Raw genomic sequence first — 14,029 nt, forward strand, 5'->3', positions numbered from 1 at the left:
GGCTGTGGGCAACGTGAGGTCACCAGCCTTCACCCAAAAGACCGAGTGAGCTTCAGACGGAGGGCAAAGAATTCCAAGTCTTATCTACTGGACTGTGTGTGTGTGTGTGTGTGTGTTTGCACGCGCGCGTGTGTGCTGACATGCTCCAGCACCCAGAAGAAGACATCTCCCCTGCCAAAGGGTTCTGTGGGCGGAAGCTTGGGTTTCAGGCTTGCACAGCAAGACATTTGCCCTAGTGTACCGTCTTGCCAGGCCCCCACCTTATTTATTTTTATTGTACAGCGGGCAGGGCACGTGCACATGCAGATACCATGGGCCACTGTGGAGGTCAGAGGACAACTTGCAGAAGTTGGTTCCTTCCTTCTACTGTGTGGGACCCGGTTGTCAGGCTTGGCACCTTTACCGAGTCATTTCACCAGCACCTCCCCGCCCCCGTTAGTTTTTGGGACAAAGTTTCTCTCTGAACCAGGAGCTTGTCAGCTCCACTAGCCACTGGCCAGGAAGCCCGAAAGATCCTACTGTTGCTGCTCCTGCCAGATCTGGACATGCACTGCTGTGCCCAGCTTTTACAAGGGTTCTGGGGACTTGAGCTCAGGTCCTTATGCTTGCAGAGTAAGCACTTTCCCAACTGACTCATCATCCTAGTCCTCCCTCGGCACTTTTTGAAACAGTTGTTTTGGACTTTTTTGTGTTTTGAGACAGGAGTATTACTATGAATTCCAGACTGAATCTCAGATTCTCAATCCTCCTGCCTCAGCCTCCTGAGTACCAGGGTCTTATGCATCTGCCAACATTCTTAAGCACTACACTTGTTCAAACTCCTGTTTATGCTTCCTCGGGTGAGTGAGGCGGGGTGAGGTCCACCTGAAAGTTGGCAAAGAAAGAGGAGGTAGTGATCCTCCTGCCTCAGCATCCCAAGTACTGAAATTATAGGTGTGAGCCACCATACTTGGTCATCTGGCCAGTACATATTTTTCACGACTCATTCATGGGTTTTATTTTGTTTTAAATTGCATTTATTTATTGGGGATTGCTTACCACAGTACACTGGGGAGGTTTGAGGACAACTTTGAGGTCCTTCCTCAGTGGGATCTGCTCCATTTCACTGTCCCTGTCACTGAGGGCAAGCTCTGGAACTAGAGCATTTGCATTTGAGTCCAGCTGCCATTATTTGTCAGTTGTGTGTCTGTGAGCATGTTCCTTAGCCCCTCTGCTTGTCTCCATCCGAACAGGGTCTCGATCAAAGTGCCTACCTCAGGGGCTTGTTACAAAGACTGTGCTGGTGAAAGTCCCCCACCGTGCCCAGTCCCTGGAAGGTGCTGTGTGGGGCTGGCTACTGTAGTCACAACTGACCCTAGATTTTTCTCTTCTGTTTGAGAAGGTTGACTCCTAAGTCATCTGTCTATGTGAGGGGCAGATGCCGTTTAGTCAGTAGAGTGCCTGCCTGGCATTCACAGAGCTTGGACCTAATCCCCAGAATCACATAAACCAGGGATGCCTCCAGGGCTAGGGAGCTAGGAGGAGAATCAGGAGTTCAAAGCCATCCTTAGCTTGGTAAGCCCAAGGCTAGAGTAGGCCCCAAGAGATCCTTCCTACAAAGAAAGAGGTCAGGGCTTGAAAGAAAGAGGGAAGGAAGGAAAAAGAAGTCAAGCCTTTTGGCTTCCTACTTTACAGAAGATGTCACATCTATACTGTAGGAGGGGACCAGCTGCAGGATCCAGGCACCAGGTCTGCAGTTTTGAGGCAGAGGCACTGTGACCTCCCACATGGCCACAGGGCTTCAGCCTCTGCTCACTTTTCCACTGTCTTCTTTGTCTACTATCTGGAGAGCCCCTTTTCTCCTTTTCTAGCTCAGCTCTGCATTTTGCATTTGCTGGACATGGAGATACATGCCTTTGATTCCAGGATTCCCCAGGTAAAGGCAGAAACATTTTAGTTCAAGACCAGCCTTAGGCTACAGAGCAAGACTCCATCTCAATGATGCAGAACCTCATGCTCTTTCCAGCCGGGCTCTTGCCATGCTCCATCCTGCTTTATCAACACGCCTATACTTGAAGCAAGAAGGGCTTCCCTGTATGTTTAACCAGTCCAGCCCTCTTTCCTTAGATTGTAAATGTCTTGACAACAATGACTAATATTTGGGGGTGGGGTTATTGGTCAGTTTCAATGGTCATGGTGTCAGCATATGTAAAAGGGGTCAGGGTGGGCCTAGGCTGAGGATAGAGGAAACACGGGGTAGAAAGAGTCTGCAGGTACAGGAAAATGAATCCAAGAAAGAAATCCCAAAATACAACAGATTGGACCGTGCTCCCAAATACCAAGAGCTCGCAGAGAACAGGGTCTCTCGGTTGGCTTGGAAACCAGTCTCAGGTACTCAAGGTACCCTGAGTGGAGGGCAGCAACCACACTTCACACCCCACAGAGCCCTGATGGCTCCTACAGAATCAAGTCTGAAGGAAAGAGCAAGGGAGCCCTGGAGCCAATCGCGTGTCTCCTGAGAGAAAAAGGCCAAAAATATGGCCCTGAGAGAAGTTAGAAGAATCTGGGAAGATGAGGCTTAAGACCTCATCTTAAGAGTCTAAAGACTCAAAAATGTAACTTCTACCCATGTATCCATCCATCCATCCATCCATCCATCCATTCATCTATACATCCATCCATCCATCTAAGCATCTATCCATCCAACATCCCACTTACTCAAGTGACCTCAGCCTTTGAAGGGGGATGTCCTAACAGTCCGTAGCCAAAGCCCACGGTTTCCTACAACCCCAGGGAAAAGTGACAAAATAAAACAAGTTCTGACTTAAAAGTCAAATTCTCCTCTTAGCTCTGCCACTAGCTAGCCATGTTCGCCAGGTCACATGACTGGACTCTGCTGGACCTCAGAAGGTCCCTCACCTGCATAATGGGGGCAGTTGCACAAGAGGCCGGGTAGGCAATCTTTCTAGTTCTAACATTCCATGGTAGACCCTTTGGCCCCTGATGTCACAAATATGGAGCTGACTCGTGATTGGCCACTGCTTCTCCCAGCTCTGCTGTTCTCTTGGTCATGGGAACAAGATGGACTTGCCCTGGACCTTCCCTACTTGTGCTCCTCTGTTACGGGCAGCTCTTGCCATGGCTCAGGACTGCGGGACAGCCAAGCTTAGGTACGGCTGGGACCTGAAGGAAGGACCAGATAAGAGGACTGGGAAGGGGCAGTCCCTTCCCCAGGCCCACATGACCCCCTTCCCTGCAGACGCGTTCTACAACGAAACGCAAGCAAAGATGTTCCTGCAGTTTTATGAGCAACCAGCTCGAATTGTGTTTAACGAGTTCATGGAGGCCACTTGGAACTATGTCACCAACATCACCAAGCGAAATCGAAGGAACATGGTGTAGTACCATTTACCCCCCCAGGTCCTCCCTCCCCTTGATCTTAGGGATCCTGGAGGTTGGGGATCATAGTTCCTGCCCTGTGTCCATAATATGGAGAAAGAAGGACACTCCAAAACACACGTCAAAATGGACCGCAAGCTCCAGGCCTTTCAGTGGCCTTGAATTTTTTTTTTTTACATAATAATTTCTAGATTTTTTTGCCCTTGCAAGTTTTACCTCCTTCCTTTTAAGGACTTTAGCATCCTCTCCCTTTTAGCAAGTCTTCAATGATTTTGGACCCTTAAAGTGGGCTTTGAGGGTGTGGCCTCAGAATTCAGCGTGGGACCCGTGCTCCATCCCCCATCTGCCACAATCAATATGATCACCTCGTTTGCAGTTTCAGAAGGAGGTGGAGAGGTCTCAGTTCATGTTGTACTTTGGTAGCCGAGCCCGCTTGTTTAAGACAGACCATTTCCAGAACCCGGACGTGAAGCGCATGCTGAGTAAGCTGCAGAACATAGACAAGTCGGCCTTGCCCACGGAGGATCTCCGGGAGGTGATAGACAGAGCCCCAGGCCTCCAAGGCACACACTCCTGCAGCCCAGGGGAGGGCGGGTTAGGTCGGACTGGGAACCAAGTGACTCTGGGGCAGGAGGGGATGCCGGTGGGGAAGAACCAGAGCTTCCTTTAGAGGAGGAGGGGGTACTTTAGCCAGGTCTGTCTCTCCTGGCTGGTGGGGCTAGCGTTGGGAGTGGGCCCAAGGGCATGGGTCTGCCCTGGGTGACACCTGCCCCCTCCAGTACAACAGACTTCTGACCTACATGGAGACAACATATAGTACAGCTGAGGTGTGTCTGGATGAGGGTCCCTGCTTGCCTCTGGAGCCTGGTGAGCAACCAAGCCCCACCCCTGACCTCAATTGTGTTCCCTTCCCAGAGGGGAAGCACCTGGGGCCGGGGCGGGGGGGGGGGGGGAGAGTAGAGGTAGGTGGGCATGGCGTCCCATGTGGCTCCTATTCTGAGTACAGACCTCGAAGAAATCATGGCCACCTCCAGGGACGAGAAGGAACTCCTGTGGGCCTGGCAGCGCTGGCGGGATGCTGTGGGCCGCCAGATCCGTCCTGTGTTTGAGCACTATGTCCAACTTAGCAACAAGGCTGCACAGTATAATGGTGAGCAGGCTGGGCATAATGTCTTGGGTCAATGGCCAGGAAAAAAAAAAGAAGCCTATGCTGCAGAGGGTGCAGACAACAGTATAATGGTTGTGGACGGGGGAGATGGGGGAGGCATGAGCCCTGTAACTGACCCTGCAAATAAAGATAGACCCCTGGGCTGGGTGCTGGGGAAACCCTAAGACTCTCTAAGTGAAGGGACATATGTCTGCCTCGTGGACTTCCTCGACTGGGAAGTGAGCCTCGTCTAGCAAACACGCATCTCTAATGATGCTTAGTATGAAGCCATGGAGGAAGGGGATGCTCAGGCCAGGGGGAAGAGGAGAGCTTCAAATATATGCTCAGGTCTCTCTGACATTTGCCCCTGTTGGAAAGATGAGTGTGGACAGACAAGGAAGAAAGCATCCACACAGAGACCCTGTGCCACCATGGGAGGAAATCAGGGTTTTAGGAGATTAGAAAGAACCCACATGACTACAGGGCTTTATGTGATTTAGGGTTCAGGACATGGCCCTAGGAAAGGAGAGGACCTTACAAGGCATGACCAGGAGCTCCCACTGTGGTTGTCACTAGATATTTTCTACCTCTGAGCTCTACCTAGGGTGGATGATGCCTGGGGAGGTCGTGTTCACGCCTAAGATTGCCCCCCTCCAGGAGCAGGGGGTAGAGATGCTTCCTTAGGGCACGTCCAGGTCTCCTTGCCAGCTCACTGGATGCACGGTGTTATGGGGAGCACCAGTGAGTCTCTTCTATCTTAGGGTACAAAGACATGGGGGCTTTGTGGAGAGCCAAGTATGAGTCCAACACCCTGGAGGAAGACCTGAAGCGGCTCTTTGATGAGCTGCAGCCACTCTACCTGAACCTACATGCCTACGTGCGCCGCTCACTGTTCCGCTACTACGGGCCTGAGGTCATCGACCTGCGAGGCCCCATCCCCGCCCATCTCCTTGGTAAGGGCCAGGCTGGTGGCGGACGCAGATGAGAAGGAAGACCACTCTTGCCCCTCCCCTTAGCCCCTTCCTCCCCTTTCCAGGGAACATGTGGGCCCAGTCCTGGGACAACATCTTAGACATAGCCCTGCCCTACCCAAAAAAGCCACCTGAGGATGTCACAAAGATCATGAAGAACCAGGTCAGTGCTGAGCCTTTGGATGTCCCTGTCCCACAATCCCCTTAGGCAAATGGGCAGACAGAACCACAGCACCTCTTTTCCCCACAGCACTGGAAGCCTGAAAAAATGTTTCAAGAGGCTAACATCTTCATTACCTCCCTGGGACTGCTGCCTGCACCATCTGAATTCTGGGTAAAATCAATGCTGGAGAAGCCATCTGACGGGCGGGAGGTAGAGTGCCATGCCTCAGCCTGGAACTTCTACAAAGGCAACGACGTCAGGTGTCTACAGTCAGCATGGTCTTCAGCCATCATCCTACGCTCACCCCTCTTCTGTTTCTCCACTGGCCATGTAGCGAGGAGTGGGCAGGGGAGAGCAGGGCTGGGAAAAGGGGGTGAGACTCGGGAGCATGAAAGAGAAGATGGGTTCAGGGAATAGCAGACGTGGTCACTGGGTAGCTATAGGGTTTAGAGTGGGAAAACATGGTAGCCAAGGCCCTCTGGTCTCTTGCTTGATGGCCTCAATGCCTTAATGAAGCTTGAATGAAGAAGCTTTAAGTGTCCCCAGGACATCCCCATGCTCCTTGACCCCTACCCTTTAACCCTAGGATAAAGAAGTGCACCGAGGTGACCATAGAAGACCTGCTCTCCATCTTCCACCAGATGGGCCATATCCAGTACTACTTGCAGTTCCAGAACCTCTCTGTAATCTACCAAGAAGGTGCCAGTCCAGCCTTTGAAGAGGCTGTGGGGTCGGTGATCACCCTCTCAGCCTCTTCCCACAAGCACCTGCTCAGCAGGGGTCTGCTCAGCCAACAGCACCAGGATTCAGGTGATGGGGACCAAAGGGATAACGGGAGGGCAGCCTGAGCCTGGGGCTTCAGCTAGGGCTGAGGGGGACTAAAGCCCTCAGGGAAAGGCTGAAGAAAGGGAGGACCAAGAAGCTGCCTCCTGATTGCCCTGACCCTATCCCCAGAGGAGGAGGTTAACTTCCTGTTAGGCATTGCCCTGGAGAAGATTGCCTTCATCCCCTTCAGCTACCTGGTAGACGTGTTTCGTTGGAAGGTCTTTGACGGCACTATTACAAAGAGCGTCTACAACCAGGAGTGGTGGAACCTCAGGTGGGGACGGTCGATGCTTGACATAAGTGCAGTGCTGATGTCCTGGGAACCTGGGGAAGCCAGGCCGTGTGTGCTGTTAGCTGTTACCAGGCAAAAATATATAGACTGGATACATAGAGCCAGTATGGTGGCCGCGAGGCCTCGTTCTGACTCTGGTGTCAGTAGTGAGCAGGTCTTTTAACTTTCCGAGGCTTCTGTCTCATCTGTGAACTGGGGACCCTGGCAGTGGCTCTGTCTGCTCTGTGAGTGGCCGGGAATCTCACAGCATGAAATCAACTAGGCCTCTCTGAGAACAGAGTGGTAACTGGATGTTGTGGCCCATATCTGTAATCCTAACACCTGAGAGGTGGAGGCAGGAGGATCAAGAGGCAGGAGGAGAGGACAGGGTCTTGCAGACATGCAAGGTCCAGAAGCTTGTTGGCTACCTAGCCAGTTGGAGATCTGATGTAGGATGTCTTTCTGTATGCTATGAATATGTGTCTCTGAGTGGTTGTCTTATCAGTGGCTGTGGGGACTGGTGGGCTGAGAGAAACCATGAGAGATGGAGAAAACTCTCCATTTACAGAGGTCAGCCTGGGCCTCTGTGAGAGTCTGTCTTCAAAAGACAAATGCAAAAAGAAAAAAGAAAGAAAGGAAGAAAGAAAGAAAGAAAGAAAGAAAGAAAGGAAAAGCAAAAGCCCAGAAAAAATGACAGTGATCAACAAGCCCCCTGCTGCCTGCTCCCTCCACAGAAGGCCAGGTGGAGGGACGGGAGAGGTCTAAGCACTTTGCTTGCTGGAAAGAGTTCCCATGGGAGAGAGGCAGGCCATCACCCCAACACACATCCATGCTGGAACCTCAGCACCCCCAGACTACAGAAAAATTCAGAGGCTGTTAAGCAGATTGGACAGAAAATACTCATAACTAAGGCTTCTCCACGTCCGTAAGGTGTCAGATTACCAAGTCCAAGATTTCTGGTCACATGGGTGACCTATATACGGCTCTGCACCAGGCCCTTGTGGTCATTTAGATCTTTGCAGCTGCCCTGGCTCAATGAGCTTTTCAGTGGCCGACACTCAGAGGTCATATAACCAACCCAGGTCACACCACATTCTAACATGTTCTTCCATTAGTCCTGCCCCTCCCGGTCTCCCGGACAGTGTGCTCAGCAGTCCTTGGCCTGTGTCCTCCAAGTGCGGCCACACCAGCCATCAGGGCACCCAAAGGGGGCCCCTTTCCCTCCTCCGTCACACATGTTCACCATCAACCAGCCAATGGAACCCAGGGGCAGACTGAGGGCCGCCATTCCTTGGGTTGTTAAAAGCACCCTCAGGAAAGAAGCCCCACCACCCTGTTGACTTGAGGGTCTGGTCGGAGGTACCAATGAGCCAACAATACAGCAATGAACCTTTCTATTGGCATCCCTCCCAAAGCTGGGCATTCCACCCATTTCACGACAAAACTCAGATTCCCTCAGTCGCGTGGTGCCCACAGTCACACAGCTCAGAGGACCCACACCAGAGCTCCAGGTGACCAAAGTGTGCCCGCGACTATCTCCTGGGTCTTGCTACCAGTTCCCAGGCCTTAAAACTTTGGCTGACTGTTCTGTAAAATGGGAACAGTCAATACTACAACAGCACAGGGACAATTCTGGGAGTTTGTTGTCTTTGGTTTTTGTTGTTGTTTTTCAAGACAGGATTTCTCTGTGTAGCCCAGGCTGTCCTGGAACTCACTCTGTAGACCACTTGAGCCTTGAACTCAGAAATCTGCCTACCTCTGCCTCCTAAGTGCTGGGAATAAAGGCGTGTGTCACCATGCTTGAATTTCTGTTTTCTTCTTAGCATTGTTTAGATAAAATGACCTGTTTCCTGGTCTATAGTCTAATTCCATCATTAGGACAGATGCAAACAAGCACCTGACCTCACTCAGTCCCTTGCTGGCATCTCCACAGAGACCAGGCCGGAGGCGGGAGACAGGGAGTCCACTTGAAGAGCAGCTGACATGCTCAGTCACTGTTAGCCACCATTCCTGCCACTTCTGAGCCTTGGTGTGTTCTCACTTGTTTAGTCGAGGAAAATGCACAGAACAGTCTCTGCAAGGCAGGCTCAGATTGGCTGAACACACACACACACACTTCAAACAAGAAAAGTCTCTGAGAACCTTTCAGAATCCAGGGCCAAGCCCCTATCTCTCTCCCACCAGGTTGAAGTACCAGGGCCTGTGCCCACCTGTTACTCGATCAGAAGAAGATTTCGACCCCGGGGCCAAGTTCCACATTCCTGCCAGTGTGCCCTACGTCCGGTAAAGGTCTGGGCCCCATTGGGAGAGCTGGCTGGGATCTGGGAAACATGGAGACTGGGTGGAAAAATTCCAGAAAGTGCCATTGCACTGCCAGCAGGGCTGGGTTTCCCACGCCCGACCTCCCCTCTGCAGCGGCCTCTTCCTTCTTCTCCCAGGTACTTCCTCAGCCTGGTGCTCCAGTTCCAGTTTCATGAAGCGCTGTGCAGGGCCGCAGGCCACGCGGGCCCTCTGCACCGGTGTGACATCTACAACTCCAAGGTGGCCGGAAAGATGCTGGGGTGAGCATCACACTCCCCTCGTTTCCACTCAGTTCCCACTGTTTCACAACAGGGCTGATCAGCTACCCTCTGTGCAGCAGGGGGCAGTAGACCACATCATAAATGAATCCTCTAATACCAAAGAGGAGACGGAAGTAGAGAAGGCTTTAGTGAATATGTCGAGGGTCAGGAAGTCCAGCCAGAAACCAAATGCAGACATGGAAGAAAAAGATGTGTCTTCTTCACGTCAGAGTGGCGTGCGGGAAAAGGGAGGAGAGGTGAGGAAGGGACTTTGGAAGTGAAGGGGGCAGGAAGTTGGCGTTACTAAGCCTGCCTTGACAGCCCACTCAATAGCCTAACTAGAGAAAGGGCTCATTTTGTAAAAAAAAAAAAAAAAAAAAAAGTTTCTTCACAAAATGGTCAAGTGTGAGGAGCCAGAGACCCAAGTCCCAGTTCGCTGAGACATTTATGGGCTCCGGTGTGGGGAAAGGTGATTAGGGGTTAAGAGAACACGGAGCAACTAAATCTGGAAGGTTTATTCAGGTTTCCCCAGGTTCACAGGGAAGGGAGTAGAGCAGAAAAAAGGGAGATTCTTTTCAAGTCTCCTGCCTAACGTAGTGTCCATGTGCTTCTGCCTTCTGGACCCATCCTCCATGCAAGTACCAGGCTGGTTCTGATGGGAATAGAGGGTGGAAGTGGGCCTTGACTGCATAGTTTCTGAAAGCCCCCCAGTCACGATGGTCCTGGTGCCACCTATGGACTCTATTGTCATTTTGGAGAGTGAGGCAGTGCCCAGCAACCAGCGCGGTTGGGCTCTCGTCACACATCCCACAGCCCACGGAGCTGTTTTTACACAGGCAGATTCTCAGCAGTCAACACTATTCTTTCAGTTGTGAATGGTGGTACAAGCAGCCAGGAAGCTGTGGCAGGAGGATCTTGAGTTCAAAGCCAGCTAGTGAGACCTTAGCCCACCCTAGGTTTTTCCTATACCCAGGATCTAACATCTGAAAAACTTGAATCAGCTGAGAGTCATGATTTATTTTTCTTCTTATTTTATTCTTAACAGCTCTGTGCCTTTTCTCTAGTATTAAATCTTAACAGAGCTGGGAGGTGGTGGCGCATGCCTTTAATCCCAGCACTCGGGAGGCAGAGGCAGGCGGATCTCTGTGAGTTCGAGGCCAGCCTGGTCTACAAGAGCTAGTTCCAGGACAGGCTCCAAAAGCAACATAGAAACTCTGTCTTGAAAAACCAAAAAGATTTTCCCTCGGCGATTTCTTTTATCTTTCCTTTCTTCCTTTGTTTCTTTTTTTGAAATGCTGGGGAATCAAACCCGTGCAAATCACACATGTTAGGCAAATGTATCCCATAGTTTCTGCTATATATCCACTGGTTTTCAGTTCCCTCGTGATGGAGGAGTTAATTTCATTGGTTAAATAAAGAAACTGCCTTAGCCCTTTAATAGGACAGAAAATTAGGTAGGCGGAGTAGACAGAACAGAATACTGGGAGAAAGAAGCCGAGTCAGGGCAGTCGCCATGATTCTCGTACTCCAGACAGATGCAGGTTAAGATCTTTCCTGGTGAGCCAGCTCGTGGTGCTACACAGAATATTAGAAATGGGTTAGATCAATATGTAAGAGCTAGCCAAAAAGAGGCAGAAACTAATGGGCCAGGCAGTGTTCAAAAGAATACAGTTTCCATGTAATTATTTCGGGGCATAAGCTAGCCATGCGGGCGGCTGGGTGCTGGGGACGCAGCCCTGCCGCTCGTATTACAACACCCTCATCTGGCTCCAGTAGCATGTGCAAATCCGGCAAGTGACAAATTCCTTCATCATCGTGTGACTTGGTACTGTGAAAGGCAGATATTTATGCGAGTTCATGTTACTGATGAAGAAACCAAGGCTGAGAGAGGTTAAATGCCTAGGGTTATACGGTCTCTTAGTAGCATTGCTGGGTTTTGAACCTGGGTACCCCATACAGTGACCTCTAAGCTTCCAAGTCCTATTTCTTTCCTGATTAGACCCTGGAACAACAGGTTGAGAGATGTCAGCATCTGTCCAGTGCTGCTCTTTGGCAAGGTCAGGGTAAAGAGCCTGGAGCTCTGGCTTTGGCACCCTCTGCATCTTCCCGTGGTGAATGCAGCAAGCCTGCCATCTGCCACCAAGTCCTGGGTGTGCCTCAAGACAGCTGATATTTGTGCAGCACTGCGGGTGTCACACAGAGAACCTCCCATAGTCACTTGAATTCTCTCAATCCTTCCCTGTGTGGCCAAGAAGGACCAAAGGGCTGTAGCTATCGCAAATACATTAGGGTAAAAAGAGGCTCAGGCTGGCTGCCTGTTTGAGTTGAGAATAACAATGCCCACGGTAACACTAATGCCAATCAGCAGCAAGAGCTGGAATTTATCACTTCCCAGCAGCCCTGTCCTGCTACCTCCACTTACGGAGATGAGAACGGAGCCTCAGATGAGTTATTTGTCCAGGGTATCACAGGGACGGAGCTGTGTGTCACCCCAGGTGAATCTTGCTCCCATCTACTGTGCTGAGCTCTGGGGTCCTGGCTGGCGAAGTTCAGAAGTTAGAGCCGTGTATACTGAGGGCTCCCAGCGGCACCTACTGACACTCCCACATGGTCTCACAGATGACCCCACTCCCCTCAGGGATGTCCTGAAGCTGGGTTCCAGCCGGCCCTGGCAGGAGGTCCTAAAGGAGATGACTGGACAGTCCAATATATCCTCCAAGTCCTTCTTGTCCTACTTCAAGCCGCTGCTGCACTGGCTGGTGAATGAGAACGTGAAGCAGGGGGATATCCTTGGCTGGCCGGACTACAGCTGTTCTTTTGAAGGTTGGACAAAACTAACTTTGGCCCTAGTTCTGATGCAGCTTGAGGCCCTGCCCTACCCTGCTCTGGATCAATCCTAAACTCTAGTTAGTTTATGGCCTGGCATGGGCCAGCACAGTAGAGTTCAGTAAACCCCAAATGTACCAGGCCGGGGACAACCTCAGCCAGTTCCATGGTTCATACACAGTTCTTATCTCTATGATTTCCTTGTACATCATCCAGCCAAGACTGCCGTGCTGGCCTCTGGTCAGTGGGCAGAAGCCCCCAAGCTGAGCTCTGTGGGTTACATCACCCCACCCACCTACATCTTTTTTTTTTTTGTTCCCTCGCTGCAAGGCAATTCCCTCACCTGTGGCCTGAGACCGAGAGAAGACAGTGTCATCAGCCCCTTCCTGGCAGTCACAGGGGACCCTAGGACCCCTTCCCGAGGCTTTCTTGCTCTATAAGACGCTTCTATTTTTTTTTTTTCCCCACAGAGAAAAGCACAGACAAAGTGTCATTCCTGGGGATGGTGCTGGAACCTGAGCAGGCTCGCCTGGGGCAGTGGGTACTGCTAAGCATGAGCTTAGCCATGCTCCTCCTCATTCTGGGGCTGGGATGTAGGCTGCGCTACTTGGAAAAGCAGTCACTGGACAAGGACACAATGATACTCAGCACCCTGCCTTACACCTACTTCCTGGGCATAGCCATGGAACCCCGGAAGGCAGCCCGAAAACAGTGGATCCTTCTGGGTCTCTGCTTCATCCTCACCCTGTGCTTTATTGGCCTGCTCATTCGGATGCTCACCCAGCACAGGAGGAAACCTCCGTGGATGAGAGCTGAGTCACAGAGCTAGGAGTAGCCACCATAGAGACTGGTGAGGCTGGGGGGAAAGGGCAGGGGGATGTCTGAGACAGACAGGCCAAGGAGGAGATGGCCTGCAGGCATAGTGCCAACTGTCGTGGGGTGCAGCTCTGGCAGATCTGTGACCACGTGTGATCTATGTGTGTCCTGGGTTCCAGGTCAACTGTACTTTCCCACAGTGGCTCAAACACGGCGGTTCTAGGGAGTCAGTGGCTGTGTTCCTTTGAAACAGCCTCTCCACCAAGTCATACTGAGAACTGACTCTCCATACGTGTTTGCTTTTGTCCTTTTTCAGGCACTTAGCTATGGGGCTTGCCTAGGGTTAGAGGATCCAAGGAATCCCTAGCAAAAGAACCTGCTGCAGTCTGCTTAGGCACTGCCCTTCAGTAGGACTAGGCATTCGTTTACGAATTGCTGATGCCGGGGTCCTGAGTCCTGTGCTCTGTGTATAGCCAGAGTACTCTAATGGTCCTCTGTCATGCCCTTTCAGTTTGCATAATCCAGGCCCCAAAAAGGCTCTTTGTTTGACCACCTAAAATGCAAGTAACCTCACAAACTGCTCCATCGCTCTCTCCACCCCAGGCCGGCCCTCACGAATGGAGACAGTGGGTAGCTGGGCACTGAGCCAGGCATGATTAATGATTGACTTCTTTAATATTTAAACAAAGCTCATCTCCAGTCACTCCGCTCCGGAGATAGCCTTGTTCAACACACACACACACCTGCTGCCTGGCCCGTTGCCCTGGAGAGCGAGCACAGGGCAAACAACACCTTTCCAGGCCCAGTGGGGGAAGGGAGAAGACAGCCATGAGGGAGGGCATTTGGGATCTGATGTTCTAAGGGTAATTTTGTGAAAGTGTGGAAGGGCCCCTTTTCAACCCTCCCTTTTAAACCTGTTTCCTTCTGCCTCCTGACCACAGTGACACCACACTCAATATTTTCAGGTAAGTTAGGGCCCAAGTTCCTGGGAAGCCTGGGAGTCAGTATTTGACAGAGAAAAGGGGAGGTTTGAGGGGAAATGATTATAACCTGAAGCTACAGAAAAGAGAC

General features: G+C 51.4%; 1 protein-coding gene across 1 annotated transcript; it reads left to right on the top strand.

Annotated features, from left to right (window-relative positions):
• The first annotated feature begins 2,845 nt into the window (after positions 1-2,845).
• LOC130877088 (angiotensin-converting enzyme-like protein Ace3) lies at positions 2,846-12,971 on the top strand. The gene is made up of 15 exons (XM_057773994.1): positions 2,846-2,931; positions 3,031-3,149; positions 3,239-3,375; positions 3,755-3,913; positions 4,158-4,245; positions 4,385-4,528; positions 5,287-5,478; positions 5,562-5,659; positions 5,747-5,919; positions 6,246-6,469; positions 6,614-6,758; positions 8,940-9,038; positions 9,194-9,316; positions 11,955-12,139; positions 12,613-12,971. Exons 1-15 carry the CDS (start codon positions 2,846-2,848, stop codon positions 12,969-12,971), a joined length of 2,331 nt encoding a protein of 776 aa, XP_057629977.1.
• The last annotated feature ends 1,058 nt before the right edge of the window (positions 12,972-14,029 follow it).

This window comes from Chionomys nivalis, chromosome 7 (genome assembly GCF_950005125.1).
Source record: "Chionomys nivalis chromosome 7, mChiNiv1.1, whole genome shotgun sequence".
Lineage (NCBI taxonomy): Eukaryota > Metazoa > Chordata > Mammalia > Rodentia > Cricetidae > Chionomys > Chionomys nivalis.

Bases quoted from the DNA above. Each gene is read 5' to 3' on its own strand.
- LOC130877088 (XM_057773994.1), top strand. From the start codon at position 2,846: ATGTTCGCCAGGTCACATGACTGGACTCTGCTGGACCTCAGAAGGTCC. The intron at 3,376-3,754 runs GTGTAGTACCAT...CCTCGTTTGCAG, and splicing joins AGCGAAATCGAAGGAACATG to TTTCAGAAGGAGGTGGAGAG. The intron at 6,470-6,613 runs GTGATGGGGACC...CCCTATCCCCAG, and splicing joins CCAACAGCACCAGGATTCAG to AGGAGGAGGTTAACTTCCTG.